Consider the following 20,303-nt stretch of genomic DNA (forward strand, 5'->3'; position numbering starts at 1 on the left):
CGGAGCCCCACATGGGGCTCAACCCTGGGATCATGACCTGAACCGAAATCAGGAGCTGGACACTCAGCCGGCTGAGCCACCCGGTGCCCCTGACCTGCAGCCATCTTAAAACCGGCACCAGGGTGGCCTGGCCGGCTGAGGCAGAAGAGCGTGCGACTCTTGATTTTGGGGTGGTGAGTTTGAACTCCAAGCTGGGTGTCAAGATTACTTTAAAAATACATTTTAAAACACTGAGGTACCATGAGCACTTGCAGCATTTCCCAGGAAACTCAAGTATCTTATGGTAAAAATGGCACATAGCTAGTTTAGTTTCCAGTGAAACTCTAAGCATTTAGGGCCCTTGAATCTAAAGTCAAACAATTGCCCCCAAATACTGTGCACTCTGACCTGCTGGCCGCGGGCCCTGCGGTAAGTGTCCTCCGAGGCACTGCCCCGGGGCGTTTGCCTCTCCAGAGAAGGGGAGCCAAAGGTACCACCGAATACACCCTTCACGTCTGCCTGAAGCTTCTTCCCTCCGTTTCTTGCATGAAGTTTCTCCTTTCCCTCAGGTTTTTGGGGGAGTTACTTAATATGGGGTTTTAAGAAAAAACCAGCTGCACAGCAGAGCAGGAAAGGAGAGCGGGAGCCCTGCCTCCCCTGTAGCGCCCCTCCCCCACCCCATCGGCTCTGCTTTCCTCCCCGCGAGCAGCCCTGCGTCCGAAGAGACACCCGCCCCACATCAAGTCAAGAACAGCCAAGCCAGGCCTGGGGCACCTCCTCTTCACCCCGTTGCCACGCGGTCCTGGTCCGACTGGCCGTCACCTCTAGCCAGTCTACCGCACTGGCCTCGCCCCTGTGGCCCTGCCGCCGCCACAAAAGCCTCTCCTGTAGCCGCCAGGGCCACCGGGAGGAGACAGACCAAAACCCAAAAGCAACACCAACTTGAGCCGGTGCTGAGAAAACGCTCAAGCAGCGTAACGGGCCACAGCGACTGCGGAGGGTTATCTCAGCCTGCAGTTTAGAAAGCTCTCCTTGACAAGGGAGGTTTCACTTTTTTTTTTTTAAGGGTATTTATTTTGAGAGCGAGAGCGCACGCGGGCACACAGGTGAATGGGGGAGGGGCAGGCAGAAAGGGAGAGACTCTCAAGCAGGCTCCGAACGGTCAACGCAGACAGCAGCTGACTCGGGGGCTTGATCATGACCTGAGCCGAAAACAAGAGTCAGACGCTTAACCGACTGAGCCCCCCGGGCCCCGAGATACAGAACATTTGAACAAGAACTGAATGAAAGGAGCAAACCACAGGGACCAGGCGGGAGCGTGTGCCAGGCGGTTAAAGCCCAGCTCCCGGGGTAGGCGCGGGTGGGACGTCTCTGAGCACAGGCGTGTCCTGTGGCCGGAGTAGTAAGAGCAAAGAGGAAAGTGCTAGAAGGTGAGGCCGGACCTCGGGAAGGCATGCATAAAGGGCCATCCTGAGGCAAGGGAGGAAGCGTGGGTTTATTGCATCCTGGGTAGAGAGAGGCGGTGACAGAATTTACGTCGCCTGAAGGGTTCCTCCTGCTGCGGTTTAGATGATGGGTTTTGTAAGGAAACAGGAGGCCCTCGAGGAAACTGGCACCACCAGGTGAGCCACGCGGCTTTCAGGTGCGGAAAAGGACCGTCGGGTGTGGGCGATGGGCCCGGGACGCGGCGCCGGGCGGGCTGAGAACTCGGGGCGCAGGGCAAGCGGTTTGGTTCCGGAGGCCGGTGCGCGGCGGACCCGCTCAGCCTCCGCCCGCAGTGCTCGCACTGCGCACACCCGCACCCCTGCTCCCCCGCACGCCGGACCACCGCAATGGCCCCCACCCCCCTAAGGCGGGGGGCACGGTCCCCCTCTCGGGCCACTCCTCTGCTCCCCACCTTTCGCACTACTGTGAATCCTGATTCAGTACCTGCGAGTGTAGGTCTCCCTCCAAACTGAGAGGCCCCAAAAGCCTGGTTCTTAGCCCGGCGTGGGCTTCAGCGAGGGCAGGACCCCCGCCCCCCTTCAGTGTCGTGCTAAGTCCTAAGGGTCTGTCGTTGTTTCTGGGGTGACAGCCTCCGGGGGTCCTTGGGGCTCGGCGACCCAACATGCTATGACGAGGCAAAGTGCCAAGGGCTAGTTCATTCTTTCCACGCCACAGTCTCTAACCGGCTGTTGTGGGGGCGGTAGGCCGGCGGGGTCGCCAGAGCAAGGAGCGGGGACCCCGCGGCGGACTCCCCTCCGGGGGCTAAGCACGCACGGCGCGCTGCCCCCCGAGGCCGGCCCGCCCCAGAGCGCCCGGTTCCTGCGGTTCGAGCCTCGGCGGGCGAACGGCAGCCGAGGGGCAGCAGGAGGCTGCCCGGCCCCGACGGTTCGCTGCGGGGACCACCCCGCCGCCAACCCCAGCGTCCTCGCGGATGCGCCGGGGTGCAGAGGCACGGGCAGCCGCGGCTCCCTCCGGCACAGTGAGACGCCCCTGAGCCCGCAGCGCGGCCCCAGGCGCCCCCGGTCCCGCACAACCCGCATCCCGCGGACCTACCTGAGCCGGGACGCCGGGCCAGGCGCAGGCGAGGAGCGCGAGCAGCCGAGCGCAGAGCGGGAGCTCTAGCCTCGCACCTGCAGCTCCGCTCGGGCGGGGGGGCGGGGCCTCGGGAGGGGCGGGGCTGCGGGGGCCGCCGCGGGGTCCCGCCCCCTCCGGGCTCCGCTCACCCTCTGCAAACCTGCGGGCGCGGGGCCGCCCAGCTGCCCCGGCCCGTCCCCACCCCCGGCGCGGCAGCCACACGGACGCGGAGCTGCGGGCCTCAGAACCACCTTGAATCCTGCGTCCTACTGGGCGAACTCCCGGAGCGCCTCCTCCGCCGTGCGGCACTGGTGTAGCTGGATCTGCACCTCCACCGTGAGGGGCTGGGGCTGGTAGTCGCCGTCGTACGTTGCAACCGCAGATTTTTTCTTTTCTGGGGAAATACAAACACGGGTACGCGAGTCCCGAGGGGTGTGCGGGCTGCTGCTCGGTCGCCCTGGACCGCCTCGCTCCGCGTCCCCGAAACGCAGGGCTGCGCTCCGAGCCAGGCGGAGCGCGGCTTGGTTGTCGGAGGCTCCCACGTGGGTCGTGAGCGTAGCAAGGACTACAGTTAAATCACACCTCATCAGGTCAGGTACCCGGAGGCAGCTGCTGGGGCTGCGAGGTGAGCTAGCCACGTGGGGCTTGAACACTGTTTCCTCTTGAAAGAACACTGACAAACTATGACTATTGAGACGCGGGTATTTGGTAGATATTTGCTGAAAAGCAAACTAAGGAAGCCCGGCATTGCAGGGAAAACAACGGAAAGCATTTTGATAAATTTACGACATTTGAGCTTTCAAGTAGAAATGAGAATTTTGGAACATCGCATCTGCCACCGTGAACTTAACGGTTTCCCAATACTCCAAGAATTTTCTAATGATATGGGTACGGATGAAGAATACGGTTTTCGGATAATGTATAATGAAACGTGTCAACGATTGGAAGATCTGCATAACTCTGTCAACCAGTATTTCACAAATAACCTATGTCTGACCTCACAGATTGTGCAGAGGCAAAAGAGCCCTTCAGAATGCAATGTTGGGGGTCTGGGGGGCTCAGTCGGTTAAGCGTCCGACTTTGGCTCAGGTCATGATCTCACGGTTCCCTGAAGTCTCGCGACTGGCTCTGTGCTGACAGCTCAGAGCCTGGAACCTGCTTACGATTCTGTGTCTCCCTCACTCTCTGACCCTCCCCTGTTCTCTCTCTCTCTCTCGGAAATAAATAAAACATAAAAAAAAAAATTAAAAACAACAAAATGCAATGTAAAAAAAAAGCAATGTAAACCAATGGATTTTAAGGTAACTATGCAAAAATGATAGATTTGGTATTCACACTGTAACAGGCTTTTAAAACCTACTAGTTGTCAAATTTGACATAATATCTAAGAAAGATATCCAGTTATTTGAAAGCCTATTAAAATAGTCCCTTTTTTTCCAATTCCATGTCCTTGTGAGATTGGATTTTCTCCATAACACTACAATCACAGCAACACATCACAAGAGATTAGGGGCTGCAGGAGCAGCTATTCAAATATAACTATCCTCAATTAAGCAAGACAATAAAGAGGTTGGCAAAAGAGTAAAAAAACAACAAAAAAAAGTAAGACCATCTTAACCCCATAGCTTGATTATAAATCATGTCCATATTTGTATGGGTCCTGAAGTCCAGCAGTGCACATCCTTTATTTCTTTAAAAACATTTTTTTCAATGTTTATTTTTGAGAGACCAAGACAGAGCACAAGCGGGCAAGGGCAGAGAGAGGGAGACACAGAATCCAAAACAGGTTCCTGGCTCCCAGCTGTCAGCACAGAGCCCGATGCAGGGCAGGATCCTACAAACTGTGAGATCAGGACCTGAGCCACCCAGCTGCCCCTCTTTGTTCTTTTTCAAAGCTGTTTTGACTATTCTAGATCCTTTGAATTTCCATATTTTAGAATCAGCTTGCTGATTTCTACAACAACAAAATCCCCCCAGAATTATGATTGCAATCATGTTGAATCATATCAACCTGAGGAAAACCAACATCTTAACAATCCTGAACCTTCCTATCCATGTACATATTTATCTCTTTTAAGTCTTTGATTTCTTGCACATCTTGTAGTTTTCAGTATATAGAACTTCCACATCCTTAGATTTATCCCTATTTCATATTTTTCAATGGCATTGTAAATGATAGTTTTTAAATTTCAGTATCTAATTGTTCGTTGCTAATATATGGAAATAGTTAATTTTTGAATACTGATTCTATATCATGCAACCCTGTTAAACTCACTTATTACTTTTAGAAGCTTTTCTAATTATAGGCATGCAGTGCTATAGATTTCTCTATAAATACTGTTTTAGTTATAGCCTACTAATTTTGATCTTTTATCTTTTCATTTTCATTGAGTTCAAAATATTTTCTAATTTCCTTCTTGATTTCTTCTTTGACCTATAGGTTATTTAAAGTATGTTATTTCAGGGTGCCTGGATGGCTCAGTTGGTTGAGCGTGACTTCAGCTCAGGTCACAGTCTCACGGTTCATGGGTTCTAGGCCTGCGATGGGCTCTGTGATGACTGCTCAGAGCCCGGAGCCTGCTTCGAATTCTGTCTCCCTCTCTGCCCCTCCCCTGCTCGCACTCTGTCCCTCCCTCTCAAAAAAAACAAACATTAAAAAATTAAGAAAAAAGGAAGTGTGTAATTTAGTTTAAAAAAATTGAGGGATCTTACAAATATCCTTCTGTTACTGATTTCTAATTTAATTCCCCTGTGGTCATAGAGGATAGGATACTCTATGTCTTGAATTGTTTTAATTTTTTTTTAATGTTTTTATTTATTTCTAGGAGATAGACAGCGTGAGCAGGGGAGGGCCAGATAGAGAGGGAGTCACAGACTGAAATAGGCTCCAGGCTCTGAGCTGGTAGTCAGCACAGAGCCCAACGCGGGGCTCGAACCCACGAACCGCGAGATCGTGACCGAAGCGAAAGTCGGACGCTTAACCGACTAAGCCACCCAGGCGCCCCTGTCTTGAATTGTTTTAAACTTACTGAGACTTCACTTATGGCCCAGACTATAGAAGATCTCAGTTCTGTGTGAACTTAAAGAATGTGTAGTCTCATGTTTTGGGTGGGGTACTCTACAGATGCCAGTTACCTCAAGTTGATTAGCAGTGCGATTCAAGTCTCCTACATCCTTAATGATTTTCTGTCTATCTGTTCTGTCAATTACTTAGGGAGGTGTATTAAAATCTCTGGATATAATTTTGGTTTTGTCTATTGCTCCTTATAGTTCTATCAGTCTTTGTTTCCTGTATTTTCAAGCTCAATTATTAGCTGCATACATGCTTAGGATTGTTACATCCTCCTGACTCCTTTATTATTATGAAATAAGGCTCTTTACCCCTGGTAATAGTATTTCTCTAAAGTCCATTATGTCTGATATTAATAGTTGCTCCTGTTTTTTAATTAGTGTTAGCATGAATATCTTTTTAATATTTTTGTATCTTTAAAAAAATTTTTTTATGTCTTTTGAGAGACAGAGCGTGAGCAGGGGAGGGGCAGAGAGAGAGGGAGACACAGAATCTGAAGCAGGCTCCAGGCTCTGTGCTGACAGCTCCGCAAACTGAGTGGGGCTCAAACCCACGGACTATGAGATCATGACCTGAGCTGAAGTCGGACACTTAACCTATCTTTAGTGAGTTTCTGGTAGGTAACATGTGGTTGCATATTTTTTTATCCAATTTGATCATCTCTGCCTTTTAATTGGGTGTTTAGACCATTTACATTTAATGTGATAATTGATATGATTAGGTTTAAGTCTACCATCTTGTTTTCTATTCATGTTCTCTGTTTTTGTTTCATTCTTTTAGAATATCTTTATGATCCCTTTTTTCTCTCCTTTGTTGGCTTATTAGCTAGAACTCTTTGTTGTGTCATTTTTAGAGGTTGTTTTAGGGTTTATAATAAATATCTTTAATTTATCCTAGTCTGGCTTCAAGTGCTATTATACCACTTCACATAGAAACAGGAACCTTACAATGATACATTTCCATTTCTTTCCTTACTCCCACTTCCAGCCTTTTTGCTATTGTTATACATTCTATTGGTTATAAATATATTATGTACTTTTAAAAATGTATAACTATCCTGTTTTCAGGGTTCTTCCACGTTGTACACGGATGGCGCTTCATTCTTTTTCTGCTGGGGGATGCTCGTTGCGTGCAGATCCACGTCCTCCTTAGGCGCTCCTCCACTGGTGGACACTGGGCTGTTCCCACTCGTCAGCTGCTGGGCCTGGTGCTGCTCTGACCTCGCCTTGGACCTCCCGGCTGGTCCCCTGTCTCCTACCACTCCTTCCAAGCCAGCCACTTATTTCTAAAACTCAAATCTAAAGTTCACCTATTTCAGACACTTCAGTGACTGTCCCTTGCTCATAGAGCAAGTCCAGGCTCCTGGTTGGTAACACAGGGCCGGATGAATGCTGAGCCCAAAAGACGCGGGGCTGGTCCCAGCTGCAGCCCTCTGTCCCACCTCATCCTGGCTCCTACCCCAAACTGCCTCTCCTGCCCTTAGCATAACCCACAGCAGGCTGCTCTTTTCTCAGGGCTGCAGGAAAGGTGTAGGGTTTGATCCTCAGAGTGGCATGGCCTTCCCACCAGCCAGAAGATACAACTGTCCATTCTTCCAGTTTTTTGGTCCCAAGTCAGGCTGATCTTTCCCCAGGGCCTGCTGCAGTCTGTATGTTTGTATCATTGCAAAATTCCCATGTTGAAATTCGAACCCCCAAAAGCGATGGTATTAGGAGGTGGGGCCTTGGGAGGCAGAGCCTCATGAACAAAGGAGGCTCCCAAGAGCTCCCCCATCCTTTCTACCAGGTAGAGACACAGCAGGAAGGTGCTGGCTCTGGCCCAGAAAGAGGGCCCTTACCTAACGATGCTGGCACCTTGGTCTTAGACTTTGCAGCCTCCATGAGTGCAGGAAAGAAATGTGTGCTGTTTAGAAGCCTCCCTGGCTGTGGTGTCCTGTTAGAGCAACCGGTACAGACGGAGGTCCTTGATAAACATTCCCTGTTCTCAGTTACCAACGTTAATTCTTACCTTTTTTAGCTTTCTTGCTCTTGTTCTTTGAATCCTGAGAGAAAGAACCACAGCGTGAGATGCTTACTGGACTTGGTGGGCACCGGGGAAAGGGTGCTGTCCTGCCCAGGAAGGCAGGGCTGCTCTTACCTGGCTCCCCACACCTGAGAAGGCTGCCGAGGAGCCGGTAACCCAGGGAGCTGGGAGCAGAGCCTAGGGAGTCTTCCTCCTCCCCAGGCATCCCAGGGTCCCGCCAGCATGGCGGCTTCCGGAGGAGGCTGGGAGGCTCAGAGAGACCCCCCGGTAACCTTCCCTGCCCAACACGGGTTTGGGGGGAGGGGTGTGGCAGAGGCCCCACTGTACCCTGAGAGACGTCAGCCTGTCAGTTTCCAAAGAGCGGATCACCCCGAAGTTGCACACTTCGGACACGAGCGGCTCCCCGGCCAGCAGGGGCTCCAGCACCACCAAGCCACTGCCCAGCACAGTCAGGATGGGCGGGTCCTGGCGGAGCTCCTTAGGAAGCTCTTTCTTCTTCTTGGGCCCCTTCTGTTCCTGTGGTGAGAGGCCAGGACAACAGACGGGACCCAGCAGGGACAGTGCCCAGAGCGCCCACAGCCACCACACCCCAGGACACCTGGAAGCCTGGCTGGTACCTTCGCCACCTCTTTCTCCCTTTTCCCCGCCTTGTCCTTCCCGTCTTTTCCCTTCTTGTCTTTCTCCTCCTTCCCTTTCTTGTCCTTCTCCCCTTTTCCTTTCTTGGCAGGTGGCAGAACAGCAACAGGAGGCATCGCCGCAGGCCAGGAGAGAACCTAGGGGACAGCAAGGTGGCCACAAGTGAACACAGCCCAGCCAGGGGCTGGCTGCCCCCTGACAGAAGACCGGGAGACAGGAAAAGGGGGGTCTGGGCCACCCACCTTCTCCTCCACGATGGTCACCGTGGTTCCCGCCAGCAGGAAAGCCTTGAGTGGCACCAGGTCCTTGAGTGTGTGCTGCATCTCATAGTTGCAGGGGATGACATCAGTCCAGGGCTTGCGGACAGTGCTGAAGAGGACGGTCCTTGGGGAGGGGGATGAAGACAGGGGTCCCATCACCCGGGAGGCTGGGGCCGGGTACCGGGACCAGGCCTTTGAGAAGACGTGCACACGCACACACAGCGGGAGAGGAGGCCAGACACAGAGGATTACTGCCCGATGACACGTATCAAGGTCTAAGAGAGGCAAACTAGTTAATGGTGTTAGTTGAGTTGACAGTGACCTTGGGGAGGAGGCTGGGGCCTAGGGAGTCTTCAGAGGTTCCGTGTTGTTTCGTGTCAAGGGCAGAGCTACCTGTTGTCCTTATCATCTGGCTCTAAAGTGGATATTTCTGTGCGTGTTACACTTCAATTGCTTTTTTTTTAAGGTAGAACTGGTCTGTGTCCACAACCACATGGAGAATCAGCAAATTTCAAAATGATACACAGAAGTCTATTTAAAAAAAAATGATAGGAGTATATATGTTTATATATATGAGTGTATAAGAAGAAATAGGAGGGGCGCCTGGGTGGCTTAGTCGGTTAAGCGTCCGACTTTCGCTTGGGTCATGATCTCGCGGTTCGTGGGTTCGAGCCCCGCGTCAGGCTCTGTGCTGACTGCCAGCTCGGAGCCTGGAGCCTGTTTCAGTCTGTGACTCCCTCTCTCTCTGACCCTCTCCTGCTCACGCTGTCTCTCTCTCTCCTAGAAATAAAACATTAAAAAAAAAAAGAAGAAGAAATAGGAAACTACATGCACAAAACTATTAAGAATAATTCATTCTGGGGGTGCCTGGGTGGCTCAATGGGTTGAGTGTCCAACTCTTGATTTTGGCTCAGGTCAGGATCCCAGGGTTGTGGGATTGAGCCCCGCACTGGGCTTGGTGTTGAGTGTGGAGCCTGCTTAAGATTCTCTCTCTCTCTCTCTCTCTCTGTTTCCCCCCCACTCCCCCACCCCTTCCCTGCTTTCTCTCTCTAAAATAAGAATAGTAATAAACAGTAATTCATTCTGGCTTGGCTGGCTCAGTCAGTAAGGCCTGTGATTCTTGATTTTGGGGTCCTGAGTTCAAGGCCCATGATAGGCATAGAGCCTACATTAAAAAGAAAAAAAAAAAAGGTAATTCATTCTATAGGATAGGTTAGATGGAGGCAGAAGCAGCTTATTTTCTAATTTACATATTTTTAAAGCAGAATTATTTGTGGCTCTTTTTTATTTTTCCAAAAATCCAACACCACCACTAACCACAAGGTCGTTGGCTATGGTTGACTGAGGAGCCTGGCACGGGGGTGGCTGGTTGTCCCCCCACCCCTTCTACCTGGCTGCTTCCCTGGTTCTGTCACCTGCGGGAACACAGCCCAAGGGGACGGGACACTGCAGCTCCCCCATTTTCTCCACAAACCCCTACCATTTACCTTCAGTTGAATTTTATAAAAAATAAACCCAAGGGCACCTGGGGGCTCAGTCGGTTGAGCATCTCACTCTTGATCCAGCTCAGGTCTTGAGTTAAAGCCCATGTTGTCATCATCATCATCATCAATTATTTAATAAATAAATCCAAACCAGCCTCAATGTTTTGAAATTAGTTACAAAAATCAGTTAATAGAGCTTTGATACCTGATGAAAAGTGACCCTAAGTTCTTGTAAAATTCTTCATGGAAAGACTCTTCATTAGAGAAGACCTGTGATGACTGTGAGGCTGCCAAGCGGGCTAGAGGGGCCTTAGGAGGGTAAGAAAGGGCCTGCTGCTCCGGATGGTAGATCTGAACCAGGTGTGGATCTCAGGGTAAATTTCATATACTAAAAAGTTACACGGAGAAGGTTCTACACTCTGAGGGCTAAAATGGAAAGCGCTGGGGCGCCTGGGTGGCTTAGTCGGTTAAGCGACCGACTTTCGCTTAGGTCATGATCTCGCGGTTCGTGGGTTCGGGCCCCGCGTCGGGCTCTGTGCTGACTGCCAGCTCAGAGCCTGGAGCCTGTTTCAGTCTGTGACTCCCTCTCTCTCTGACCCTCCCCTGCTCATGCTGTCTCTCTCTCTCCTAGAAATAAATAAAACATTTAAAAAAAAAAAAATGGAAAGCGCTGCCCGTCTGCTGCCTAAGAATGCCTGCATGCAGAGCACCTGGTGGCGGGAAAAGTGAAGCAGCTACCCTGGGCGGAGAGAAGGGCTCAGAGTGCCCAACACCACGCGGCCGCACCTGCACAGCCGGGGTGTATGGCCTCAGCCTGTCCCGCAGGTGGGAGGTGCTCTGCTGTTGGGTGAGGAAGGGGCTCCCGCCGGGGCTCCGTCCTTACCCTGGGGAGGGGCAGAGCCGGGGGTCTATCCGCGGCCGCAGCTTGGCCAGCTCTTCCGCAGAATCGGTCACCCTGGGCAAGGGTGCTGACCCGCCTGACGCGAGCGAATTCTCGAACTCTCCTGACTGGGTGGACAGCCTGGACTCTACAGACTCCTCGTACTCTTCGAAGGCCTCTTCAGGAATATCCTCGCCCAGCTGCTCAGCGCTGACGGTCTGGGGGAGAGACCACATACCCGCCTCGGCCGCAGTGTTCAGGGCTCCCATTGCGCATGTGCTTGAACCGGTGTCCTCAGGAACGGAGGTCTGCGGAAACAGGGGTCCACGCCATGGTGAACGTGCGGCACCAGCAAACACACAGACTTGGGCATGAAGTGTTTTTAAAATGCCCCTTCTGAAAGAACTACCTTAGGAGTAAGAACAGTAACAATTTCTGCCGGAGCTAGTCTCAATACCCTGCGATTTGCTCCTGACAGGAAAGGCGATGGAGGAGGAGGGGAGAAGCGTCTGGCAGGAACAACCAGCCTGGTTGTACATGCTGTTCCTTTGGGAGGCCGCTTGCTCATGTTTCAAGGGCGAGGGAAGGGGGTGAAAGAAAGGAGGCGGCTCACAATAAACTATTAAAAAAAATAAAGAAAGGCGGCTCAGCTCCAGCAAGAAAGGGGCAGAACGAGCTGCTCCTTTCTCGGAGGAGGCTGTGAATCGATAAGCTCCCTGTGAGGGGGTTTCCTGGGCCCCAAGAAGCCAAGAAGCTGTTCTGCCTGCACAGGACACCCTGGGGACCCCAGTGCAGCCCAGCCCTTCCCCCCACCCCCACCCCCAGTGCTGGGGGAAGGGTCACACACCTCAGCCAGCACACCACCGTATTCACTTCCTTCTCCTTCTTCATCTTCCACAAAATCGTAGGTCACATAATAGCTGTAAGTGATAAAAGGGCCTTGGGGCCCTGGCTCCGGGTCTAAGACAGACGTGTCCGGAACCCCCTTGACATTTCCAATAGTCACCACGAGCTGTGCCTGATGCGCCAAGAGGTCTGCAAGGGAGAATGGACGGAAGTGAGGGGGACAGCAGGGGGGCCAGGCCTAGCAGGATCCTTGCTCCTCTCTTCCACTCAGGGGGGAGCCTCCGAGTTCGCAGACTTGGGTTCAAATTTCAGTTCTGCCAAGTTCAAACAGTCATTTGGGGGTATGTCCCTTTCTGGTAAGACACCCCTCTTAATTCTGGATCTGTATATGGGAATGGTAGTAGCTGCTTTGTAGGGTGCTTAAAGATAAAGAATAGATGTTATCTTAGCACACACCTGGCTCACAGTAGGTATAGCTATTATCACCAATGGTCTATCACCCTGACCTGGAGAAGGCTCTGATGCAGCTTGTGGCATGGGCCACAAGGGGGTGATCTCAAGCCACCACAAAAGTAAAGAAATTGATTTAAAGAATGTCTCCTGTTTGCCTGGGATGGTCTCAGCCTCCTTACCACTTGTGTCCCCAAATCCCAATCACAGGGATCAAAAGTCCAGGAGAGAACTCTGACCAAGAAGGTGAGATACGCCTGATTAGGGTGGGGGTCAGCTGGGGAGTTGCAGGGACAGACTGCCAGTTCGAGGGTGGAGGGGCAGGCAGGGGCTCGGGGTGTCGGGGTGTCAGATGCCGGCCCCTCCCCACTTTGCACATCCGCTCCCTCACCCCCACTGTGGCTGAGCCCCCGGAACAGATGCTTCTCGCTGGGAGACACGGTGATGTCGTCCAGCACGCAGAGCCGGGCCAGGCTGTCAATGGTGAAGCCTCGGTAGTAGGGCAGCAGGGCCAGCGGGTTTCCCTGCAGCACCAGCAGCCGCAGGCGTTGGAGGGCGCTGAGGCTGGCGGTCATGCCCTGCAGGTCCGTCAAGTCATTGAAGCTCAGGTCCAGAGAGATGAGGTTGGGCCTAGAAGGGGAACAGGACTGTCCCAGAGCCAGAAGTGGGGTGAGCAAAGGGACAGCGACAGGCAGCCGCTGTCGTGCCCCTGGGCTGCCCTGCTCAACACCCCCCAGCAACCCGTGTCTGGGACAGACAGAAGGCCTGCTCTGAGGGCGGGTCAGAGCCTCACCCCGCCCTCGCCTCACAAGTCAGCTGCCCTTGACTCAAGTTAGCCACCCTGTTGGGAAGCGCTTCTTGGTTCTACTTACCCCCCTCTCTCCACGACACTGCATTCCTCACTGTGACACAGAGATGGCCCTGGTCACATCCTGCCTCCACTGACTTCCATTTACACCAATCTTTTGTTCTCAGTTAAACGCTTGGTCCCTCCCCTAGATCCTGACACAGGATTGTGCCACTAGAAGGTTCTCAACAAAGAAGGATAGACTGGCAAGGAAGACGGAAGGAAGCCACATGGGGAGGGGCAGCGAGGGGGGGTAAGAGAGGGAGGTAGATCTGGGGATCTGGGAAGAAGGTGCTTGAAACTTGAGGGGTCTAGAAGCTGGAAGACCCCTTCCAAAGCCCGGCTGGCTCGTGGTCGTAGGAAGCCATGTGCTTCCTTTCTCGGGGTACATGAGTGAAGCACACGCCGGTGACCATCCCAGTCTGGAGAGGCGGACCACAAACAGGGCAGGGCTGGTTCCCCAGCCTAGAAAGCAAACCCATTTGGCTCTGAGAGCAGCAGCAAGAGAAGAGCAAGGGGCACTTCATCAGCACCTTGTACCCTAGGCCTCCTGCTGGCTGAGCGCAGGCAAGTCCCCTCCCTTCTGCCCTCGTGTTGCAGCCTGTCCCGCCCCTGACATTGGCTAGCCAGTCAACGGGAAATATCCAGGAGCGCTTCACGGGGACCGGCACACGGGCCCTATCCAACATCAGCCTTCTTCAAGACGACTGGGAACACATCAGCAAAATCGGGCTACGAGAAAGGTGCCCTCCTTTTCATTTCAAAGCAGTGAAAAACAGGTTTCACGTACATGTTTTTATGAAAGCCACTCATGGCATTAAGCAGATTACCTGGGTTTAGAATAAGTATGTTTTCCAAATAAAAAAAACCAGAACAGCCGGGCCATCCCAGAAAGCCCACCGAGAGCTTCCCTCCTGTGCTCCATTCCGGGGCAGCTACCGTCGGCGCAAGAAAGGGAGGCAGAACCGCATGGGGCCAAGACCATCTAGAGAGAGCCTGGCAAGAGGGGGAGGGAGAGGAGGAGGGAGGTTATGGTCAGAGTCGGGGACCTTCCAAGAATGTATACAGTTGGGCCACCTGAGTTCCTTCTCCAGGTTACCTAGAAAAGCAGGGAAGGGACGCTGGCCTATCTTCTGTCCCTTCCGGGCCGTGAACCTAAGCCCATGGCCGCCCAGGACACTGAAACCCTGGGAATCCTCATGGCACGCTCTGAAAGCCTCCTCCGACGGCCTTTCACAGGTCGCCTCCGGTCCCCTCACACCCCTCAGACCCAGGGTTCTGCTTCCCACTGCTCACTCCCCAGGGAGACAAATCACAGCAAGGGTGGTCTGTAGGGCAGCTGGGGACGGTTCTGTACCGCACATGCCGGGCACCATCTACAAACACTCTGGTGGTTACAACTGGGGCAGGGGTGCTCCTGCATCTAGTGGGGGGAGGCCAGCAAGGCCGCTCAACTTCCTGGCATGACACAGCTTCCCGCTCCAGTGCCGGCGGGGCCCACGTCAAGAAACCCTGCTCTAAGGCACCACAGCAAAAGGTCTACTTTTGCTTCCCGCTACTTCTCATAATCCTTCCCTGGGCTTCAGTGGAAATGTTTGCTTAGTTAGAGAAATAAATCCTAGGTCTGGAGCTGGCAGCCAACCAGCAGTTATTACAGAAAAGAGCAAAGCTGGGGAGGGGAGTGGAGGGGAGAAAGAAGAAAGAGAAAAGGAAGAGAAAAGAAAAAAAAGAGCAAAGTGGAGTCCATCAAGGCGCCAGGGTGCAATCACCCAAACCGAACACTTAAGCCTCTGCCTCTGTCTGTCTGTGTCTGTCTGTCTGTCTGTCTCTCTCTCTCTCTCGGGCTCTGGAGTTACCAGTGATCGGAGGTGACATAGAGACTTTCCAAGGGGCCTTGAAGCTTGTTGTGACCCAAGCCCAAGTGCTGGAGCCGCGGGGGCGGGGGGGAGCACAGACACTCCATGCTGCTGATTTTGTTGCCATAGAGCTCCAGCACCTAGAAGAGCAGAAAGAACGGCGCCTGTGAGCCCTAGTGCCTCCTCCTCCCTCCCTCCCCCCCAGCTCTCCCTCCTCCTTCCCGCCCTCCTCCTCTCCCCCTCCTCCTCCCTGAGAAACAGAGAGGACTGTGAAGCACAAGCCAGGCCACCCTGTGCCCATCTGACTCCCTTTATTTTTTTTAAAGTGTTTTTTTAAAATATTTTTATTTATTTCTAGGAGAGAGAGAGAGACAGCGTGAGCAGGGGAGGGTCAGAGAGAGAGAGAGATACAGACTCTGAAATAGGCTCCAGGCTCTGAGCTGACAGTCAGCACAGAACCCAAAGAGGGGCTCGAACCCAAGAACCAAAAGATCATGACCTAAGCGAAAGACGGAAGCTTAACCGACTAAGCCACCCAGGCGCCCCTATTTTATTTAAAAAAATTTTTTTTTATTATTTATTTCTGAGAGAGAGAGAGCACGAGAGCAGGGGAGGGTCAGAGAGAGAAGGAGATACAGAATCTGAAACAGGCTCCAGGCTCTGAGCTGGCTGTCATCACAGCCATCACATAAAATAGGGGGAAAAAGGGGCGCCTGGGTGGCTCAGTCAGTTGAGCGTCCGACTTCGGCTCAGGTCATGATCTCAGGCTCGGGAATTCGGGCTCTGTGCTGACAGCTCGGAGCCTGGAGCCTGCTTTGGATTCTGTGTCTCCCTCTCTCTCTGCCCCTCCCCCACTTGTGCTCTGTTGCTCTCAAAAATAAACATTAAAAATATTTTTTTTAATATGGAAAAAATATTTCTACAGGTATTGGAAAGTTTCTTTCCTTTTTGTGAAGAAAACTTTAAAATTTGGCACAGGGGGTGATGCTGGAGTGGTTGGAAGCTGACAGACTTAGCATTTTGGCAATAGCTCAACCCACGGCAACATGTCACTGGGAAAGCCAAAGGGTCCCCGGCTGGAGTTAGGGATAAACTTGAGCAGAACAGAGCATTCTTGCACTTCTGCTCCAAGGCCTCACCTGGGTTCTTCCAAAGCCTGGCACTGAGCCGTATTTCTGAGTCCCTTTTGTCACTAAATCTACTAATTTCCACATTTAATTTAAAATTGAGAGCATTTTGGGGCACCTGGGTGGCTCAGTTGGCTAAGCCTCTTACTCTTGGTTTCAGCTCAGATCATGATTTCACAGTCCATGAGTTCAAGCCTCACACTGGGCTCTGCACTGACACTACAGAGCTCACCTGGGATTCTGTTTCCCTCTCTCTCTGCCCCTCCCCTGTTCTCTCTCTTTCTCTCTCAAAATAAATAAAAATAAAAACTTAATACAAAAAAATAAAATTGATACCATTTTGATATGCTCAGCTGAAAACTCATAATAAAGATTGGACTAGCTTGTACTTGTTTATTTACTTATTTATTTTGATAGACAGTGAGAGAGCCTGAGCATGATCTCAGGCAGGGAAGAGAGAGAGAGGGAGAGAGAATCTCAAGCAGGCTCCATGCTCCGCACACAGCCTGATGTGGGGCTTGATCTTACGACCATGAGATCATGACCTGAGCCAAAATCAAGAGTTGGACGTTTAACTGACTGAGCCACCCCGGAGCTCCTTGTTTCTTTTTAAATGATTATTTTTATGTATATGTAATTTGTCATTTACCTATTTTTTTTTTTATTTCAGAGACAGAGGATGCACATGAGTGGTGAAGGGGACAGAGGGGGAGAGAACAAGAGAATTCTAAGCAGGCTCCACGCTCAGCATGGAGCCCAACACGGCACTAGATTCCTCGACCCTGGGATCATGACCTGAGCTGAAATCAAGAGTCAGGCGCTCAACTGACTGAGCCACGCAGGCGCCCCCATTTTACATATTTTTAAGTGTACAATTCAGTGGCATTAAGTTCACTCACACTGTTGTGCAGCCATCAAAGCTACCTACTCCTGAAATTTTTCATCATCCCAGATGGACTGTACTCCATTAAGCAACGGCTCCGCATCGTCCTCACCCCTGCCCTAGTAACCTCTGATCTACTTCCCGTCTCTGTGGATTTGCCTCTTCTAGATATTTCATGCAAGCAGAATCACCTAATAAGTGACTTCTCGTGTCTGGGCTTTCACTCAGCATAGGTGTTCAAGGTTTGCCCATGCCCCAGCACGAATCATTCCTGTTCATCACGAAAGAAATCCCACCGTATGGAGGGACCACATTTTGTTTGGCCTCTCTCGGCTGATGGACATTGGGTTGTCTCCACCTTTCGGCTGTAGTGAGTAGCGCTGCCGGGAACGCCGGCCAGCAAGAATCTCTATCCCTGCCTTCAATTCTCTGGGGCTGTCACCTAGATGTGGAGTTGCTGGGTCTCATGGAGATTCTGCGTTTCGCGGAACCTGGCTTCGGTCTCCAAAGCCTGGAGCTGGTCATTGGCCAGACCTTCTGTGGGCAGGGCAGGGGCAGGGCCTCTGGGCAGCGCCAACCCCAAGACCCCAAATGGAGTCTGAGCTAACCTTTTACCTTGAGAGTTGGGGGCAGGTTGGCGGCATTGATCTCCTTGATTTGATTAGCGCTCAGTACCAACTCTTCAAGATTTATAAATTTCAGGAGGTCTTTATCCACCAGGCTCACCTGGAAGGGAAGGAAAGGAAGCTAAGAGCTCTCGTCAGTGAGGCAGCTTTGGAGCAGAAACAGCGTCTACGGGAAGACAGCAACAGGAGGCCACTTGCCTCCTATGGGAGTGACCTTGCATTCACCAACCCCTTTGGTCTCCCTTACTGACCCCCGTACAGCCTCTCCTGCTCGTCCCACCAGGATCCCAGGGCCTCGGCCTCAGCAGTGACCTCTCAGCCGCCACCTCACTCCCTGGAGGTGCCGTGTCCACTGTTGGACTGTGGGCGTCCAAGGGCAGGGATCCCACATTATTTGCTGTCTACTCCTGAGGCCATAATCACTAGTTTACACACAGCAAGGTCAGCCCCCAAGTTCAGAGGCCTATTTGTGAACCTTCAGTTCTCTGTGGCCTCAAAGACATCAGGGCCCTTCCTGGCGACTGTGCCATCTTCCCCAGGATTGAGGGATTTCTGGGATACTTTCGGGGCTGATGCCCAGAAAGTCCCAGAAAGACTGACAGGGGTTGCTCCCACCCCTCACGCCTGGTACTGTGTAAATCCAGTTTCTCCGGGAAGGGGGAAGCCAGTGTAGGGAGGCTGAGTGTGCACTTTGGGGGCTCTGTTATCAGTAGAAGCAAAGAAGGCTTTTTAGGAACAGACATTAATACAGTACTATGCCAACCCTCCCCAGTCCTGGGCCCCCATAGTTTAAATTAAGTAAAACCAATACAGACACTTCAAAGGTGTCTCCTAGGACCCAGGAGCCCCCCTTGTAGAGCGCACCAGAAGCCAGCTGTAGAAGACACACCTGGATTCCCCGGGGGGCCAAGGAAGAGGACATGGGACAAAGGAGCAGCTGGCCCTGCCTGGTGGAGGGGCTGGTGAGGTTAATTAGGACAGAGCTACCGCCCGATCCTTCCTTCCACTTAACACCTGGGTCTCACCACTAAGCTCTTTAAGGGGAATGGCTTCCTTAACATCAACTGCTGGCGCTTACCTGCTTGTCTACCACCCGTAGGGACCTGAAGTAGGAGTAGAAGAAGGTATCCTTGAGCATCAGGGGATTCTGGATGGCCAGTTCTCTCAGAAAACGGTCCTCTGCACTGGAGCCCTCCAGCAGAGCCCAGGGGGAGTGCGGGCTGCAGGCCAGGCCTAACAGGGTCTCCACAGTCTCCTCCTCGGGGCTCACGACCTCCTCGTCTCTGGGGATCAGCTCCTTCCATGTTCGCAAAGTTCGAGGAAGAAAGCGTGACTTATTCTGCAGCGGTGGAAGTGGAGAATTTCGCGAGTCGTGACTCAGCCCCCTCAAGGATTCGAGATTCCCCCAAAAGAGTGAGATGGTAAGATAGGACAATCAGGGATAAAGAGCTTAGAAGTTTAGGCAGTGAGTAATCAATACTCTCGACTAATTATCAGCCATGGATAGAACTATAAAGAACTACATTCCTGCCTTTAGGAATTGACTCCAGCTGGGGACCCCGAAGAAGCAGGTGAAAGCAACCTAACATTTAAGAAGGATTTACGTACTAGAAGCTAGAGGCGCAAAAGGCAATCTGGGGGATGTATTAACCAAGGAATGGCTTTCAAGGAAGAAGTAGCATGGCTAAAAAGGCGAATTCAGAATTTAGGTCCCACAGTGGATGGGGAAAGGTTGGGTCCCAGAGCTGACTTTCTCCCAGCCCTTCCTCCAGGAGAACACCTGGAGACGTGGGTGAAACCCAGAGGCTGCGCACGATGCCAGGCACGCAGTAGGCACTCAACAGCGTTTGCTGATGAGACAAATAAATGAATTAGTTCCTCGATGGGTGTCTTGGTTTTCTCCTTTATGAAAATGGGTACACTGACCTCCCCTTAGCGCCTACCAGTGTGTGGGGCCCAGCTTTCCAGCAAGCAGGAGGGGAACATTCCAGGCCCTCAAGATACTCCTGTGCACATCTCAGGGGCTGCAGGTTCTCAGTGTCCTGCTCCTCATCCCCACCGGGAGCACCTCGCTGACGGGGGTGGGGTGCCGACAGACGCACTCGCGTCCTGTGCCGCGACTTGCTCCCCAGGGAGAAACTTTAGAAAGGAAGTGTTTCTGGCCACGGAGACCAGGAGACAGGCAAGGAGGGAGGGAGCCATTGCTCCCAGACCCACTAGCCTCTGTAGCCAGAACAGGGCCTGCTCGGGACCACGCCCCACACTCGGCTTGGGGCTCCCCTCACGGGTTCTGGGGCACCTGAAGGTTGAGAAGCTCTTCGCCCGAGCAAAAGCTTTCCACCCCAAAGGGAGCCCGGTGTTTTTAAGGGAGAAGCCCTACCCTTCAGGATGGAATCCTGCCCAGGTCTAGCCGGGGTCCGGTCCTCCTCGCTGGGTCCGGCCCGCGGAGTGGGGGGAGCTATCCCGTCGGCCCCTGCGACGTCCCAGCCCCCACCCCAGCTCAGGACGCTCCCTGAACGCCCAGACCCAAACCTCAGGCTTCTCCAGATCAGCCAAATCCTGAGCTGGCGGCCCGGCCCCCTCAGCCCCCCCCCGCCCGCCACCGGCCGTTCCCCTCCGTCCCCTCAGATCCCAGCGTCCCTCCTCCGGCCGCCCCCGCCGGCGCCCGCACCCAGCTGCCGGTGCCGCACGGGAACTCGCGAAGACACAACTGCTTCAGGTGCTCCCGGACCGCGGCGCTCACGGTCCCGCCGGGCGTCTCCATGCCCGCGCGGCCGC

The 20,303-nt window shown here is 52.8% G+C and overlaps 1 protein-coding gene across 1 annotated transcript; it reads right to left on the reverse strand.

Annotated features, from left to right (window-relative positions):
• Positions 1–1,087: 1,087 nt before the first annotated feature.
• On the reverse strand, positions 1,088–18,725 carry LRRC43 (leucine rich repeat containing 43). The gene is made up of 13 exons (XM_039222871.1): positions 18,604–18,725; positions 17,515–17,625; positions 14,890–15,029; positions 12,578–12,816; positions 11,738–11,925; positions 10,894–11,198; positions 8,509–8,650; positions 8,248–8,403; positions 7,958–8,146; positions 7,616–7,649; positions 2,790–2,932; positions 1,909–2,089; positions 1,088–1,181 (listed from the first exon to the last, which is right to left on the reverse strand). Exons 1-11 carry the CDS (start codon positions 18,661–18,663, stop codon positions 2,805–2,807), a joined length of 1,692 nt encoding a protein of 563 aa, XP_039078802.1. The 5' UTR covers positions 18,664–18,725; the 3' UTR covers positions 1,088–1,181; positions 1,909–2,089; positions 2,790–2,804.
• Between the last annotated feature and the right edge of the window lie 1,578 nt (positions 18,726–20,303).

Source organism: Hyaena hyaena, unplaced genomic scaffold (genome assembly GCF_003009895.1).
Source record: "Hyaena hyaena isolate Hyena2069 unplaced genomic scaffold, ASM300989v1 scaffold_0, whole genome shotgun sequence".
Lineage (NCBI taxonomy): Eukaryota > Metazoa > Chordata > Mammalia > Carnivora > Hyaenidae > Hyaena > Hyaena hyaena.

Bases quoted from the DNA above. Each gene is read 5' to 3' on its own strand.
- LRRC43 (XM_039222871.1), bottom strand. From the start codon at position 18,663: ATGCTCAAGGATACCTTCTTCTACTCCTACTTCAGGTCCCTACGGGTG. The intron at 15,030-17,514 runs GTAAAAGGTTAG...CTGCTCTTCTAG, and splicing joins ACCTGCCCCCAACTCTCAAG to GTGCTGGAGCTCTATGGCAA. The intron at 12,817-14,889 runs GTAACTCCAGAG...TTCCCCTTCTAG, and splicing joins TATGTCACCTCCGATCACTG to GCCCAACCTCATCTCTCTGG.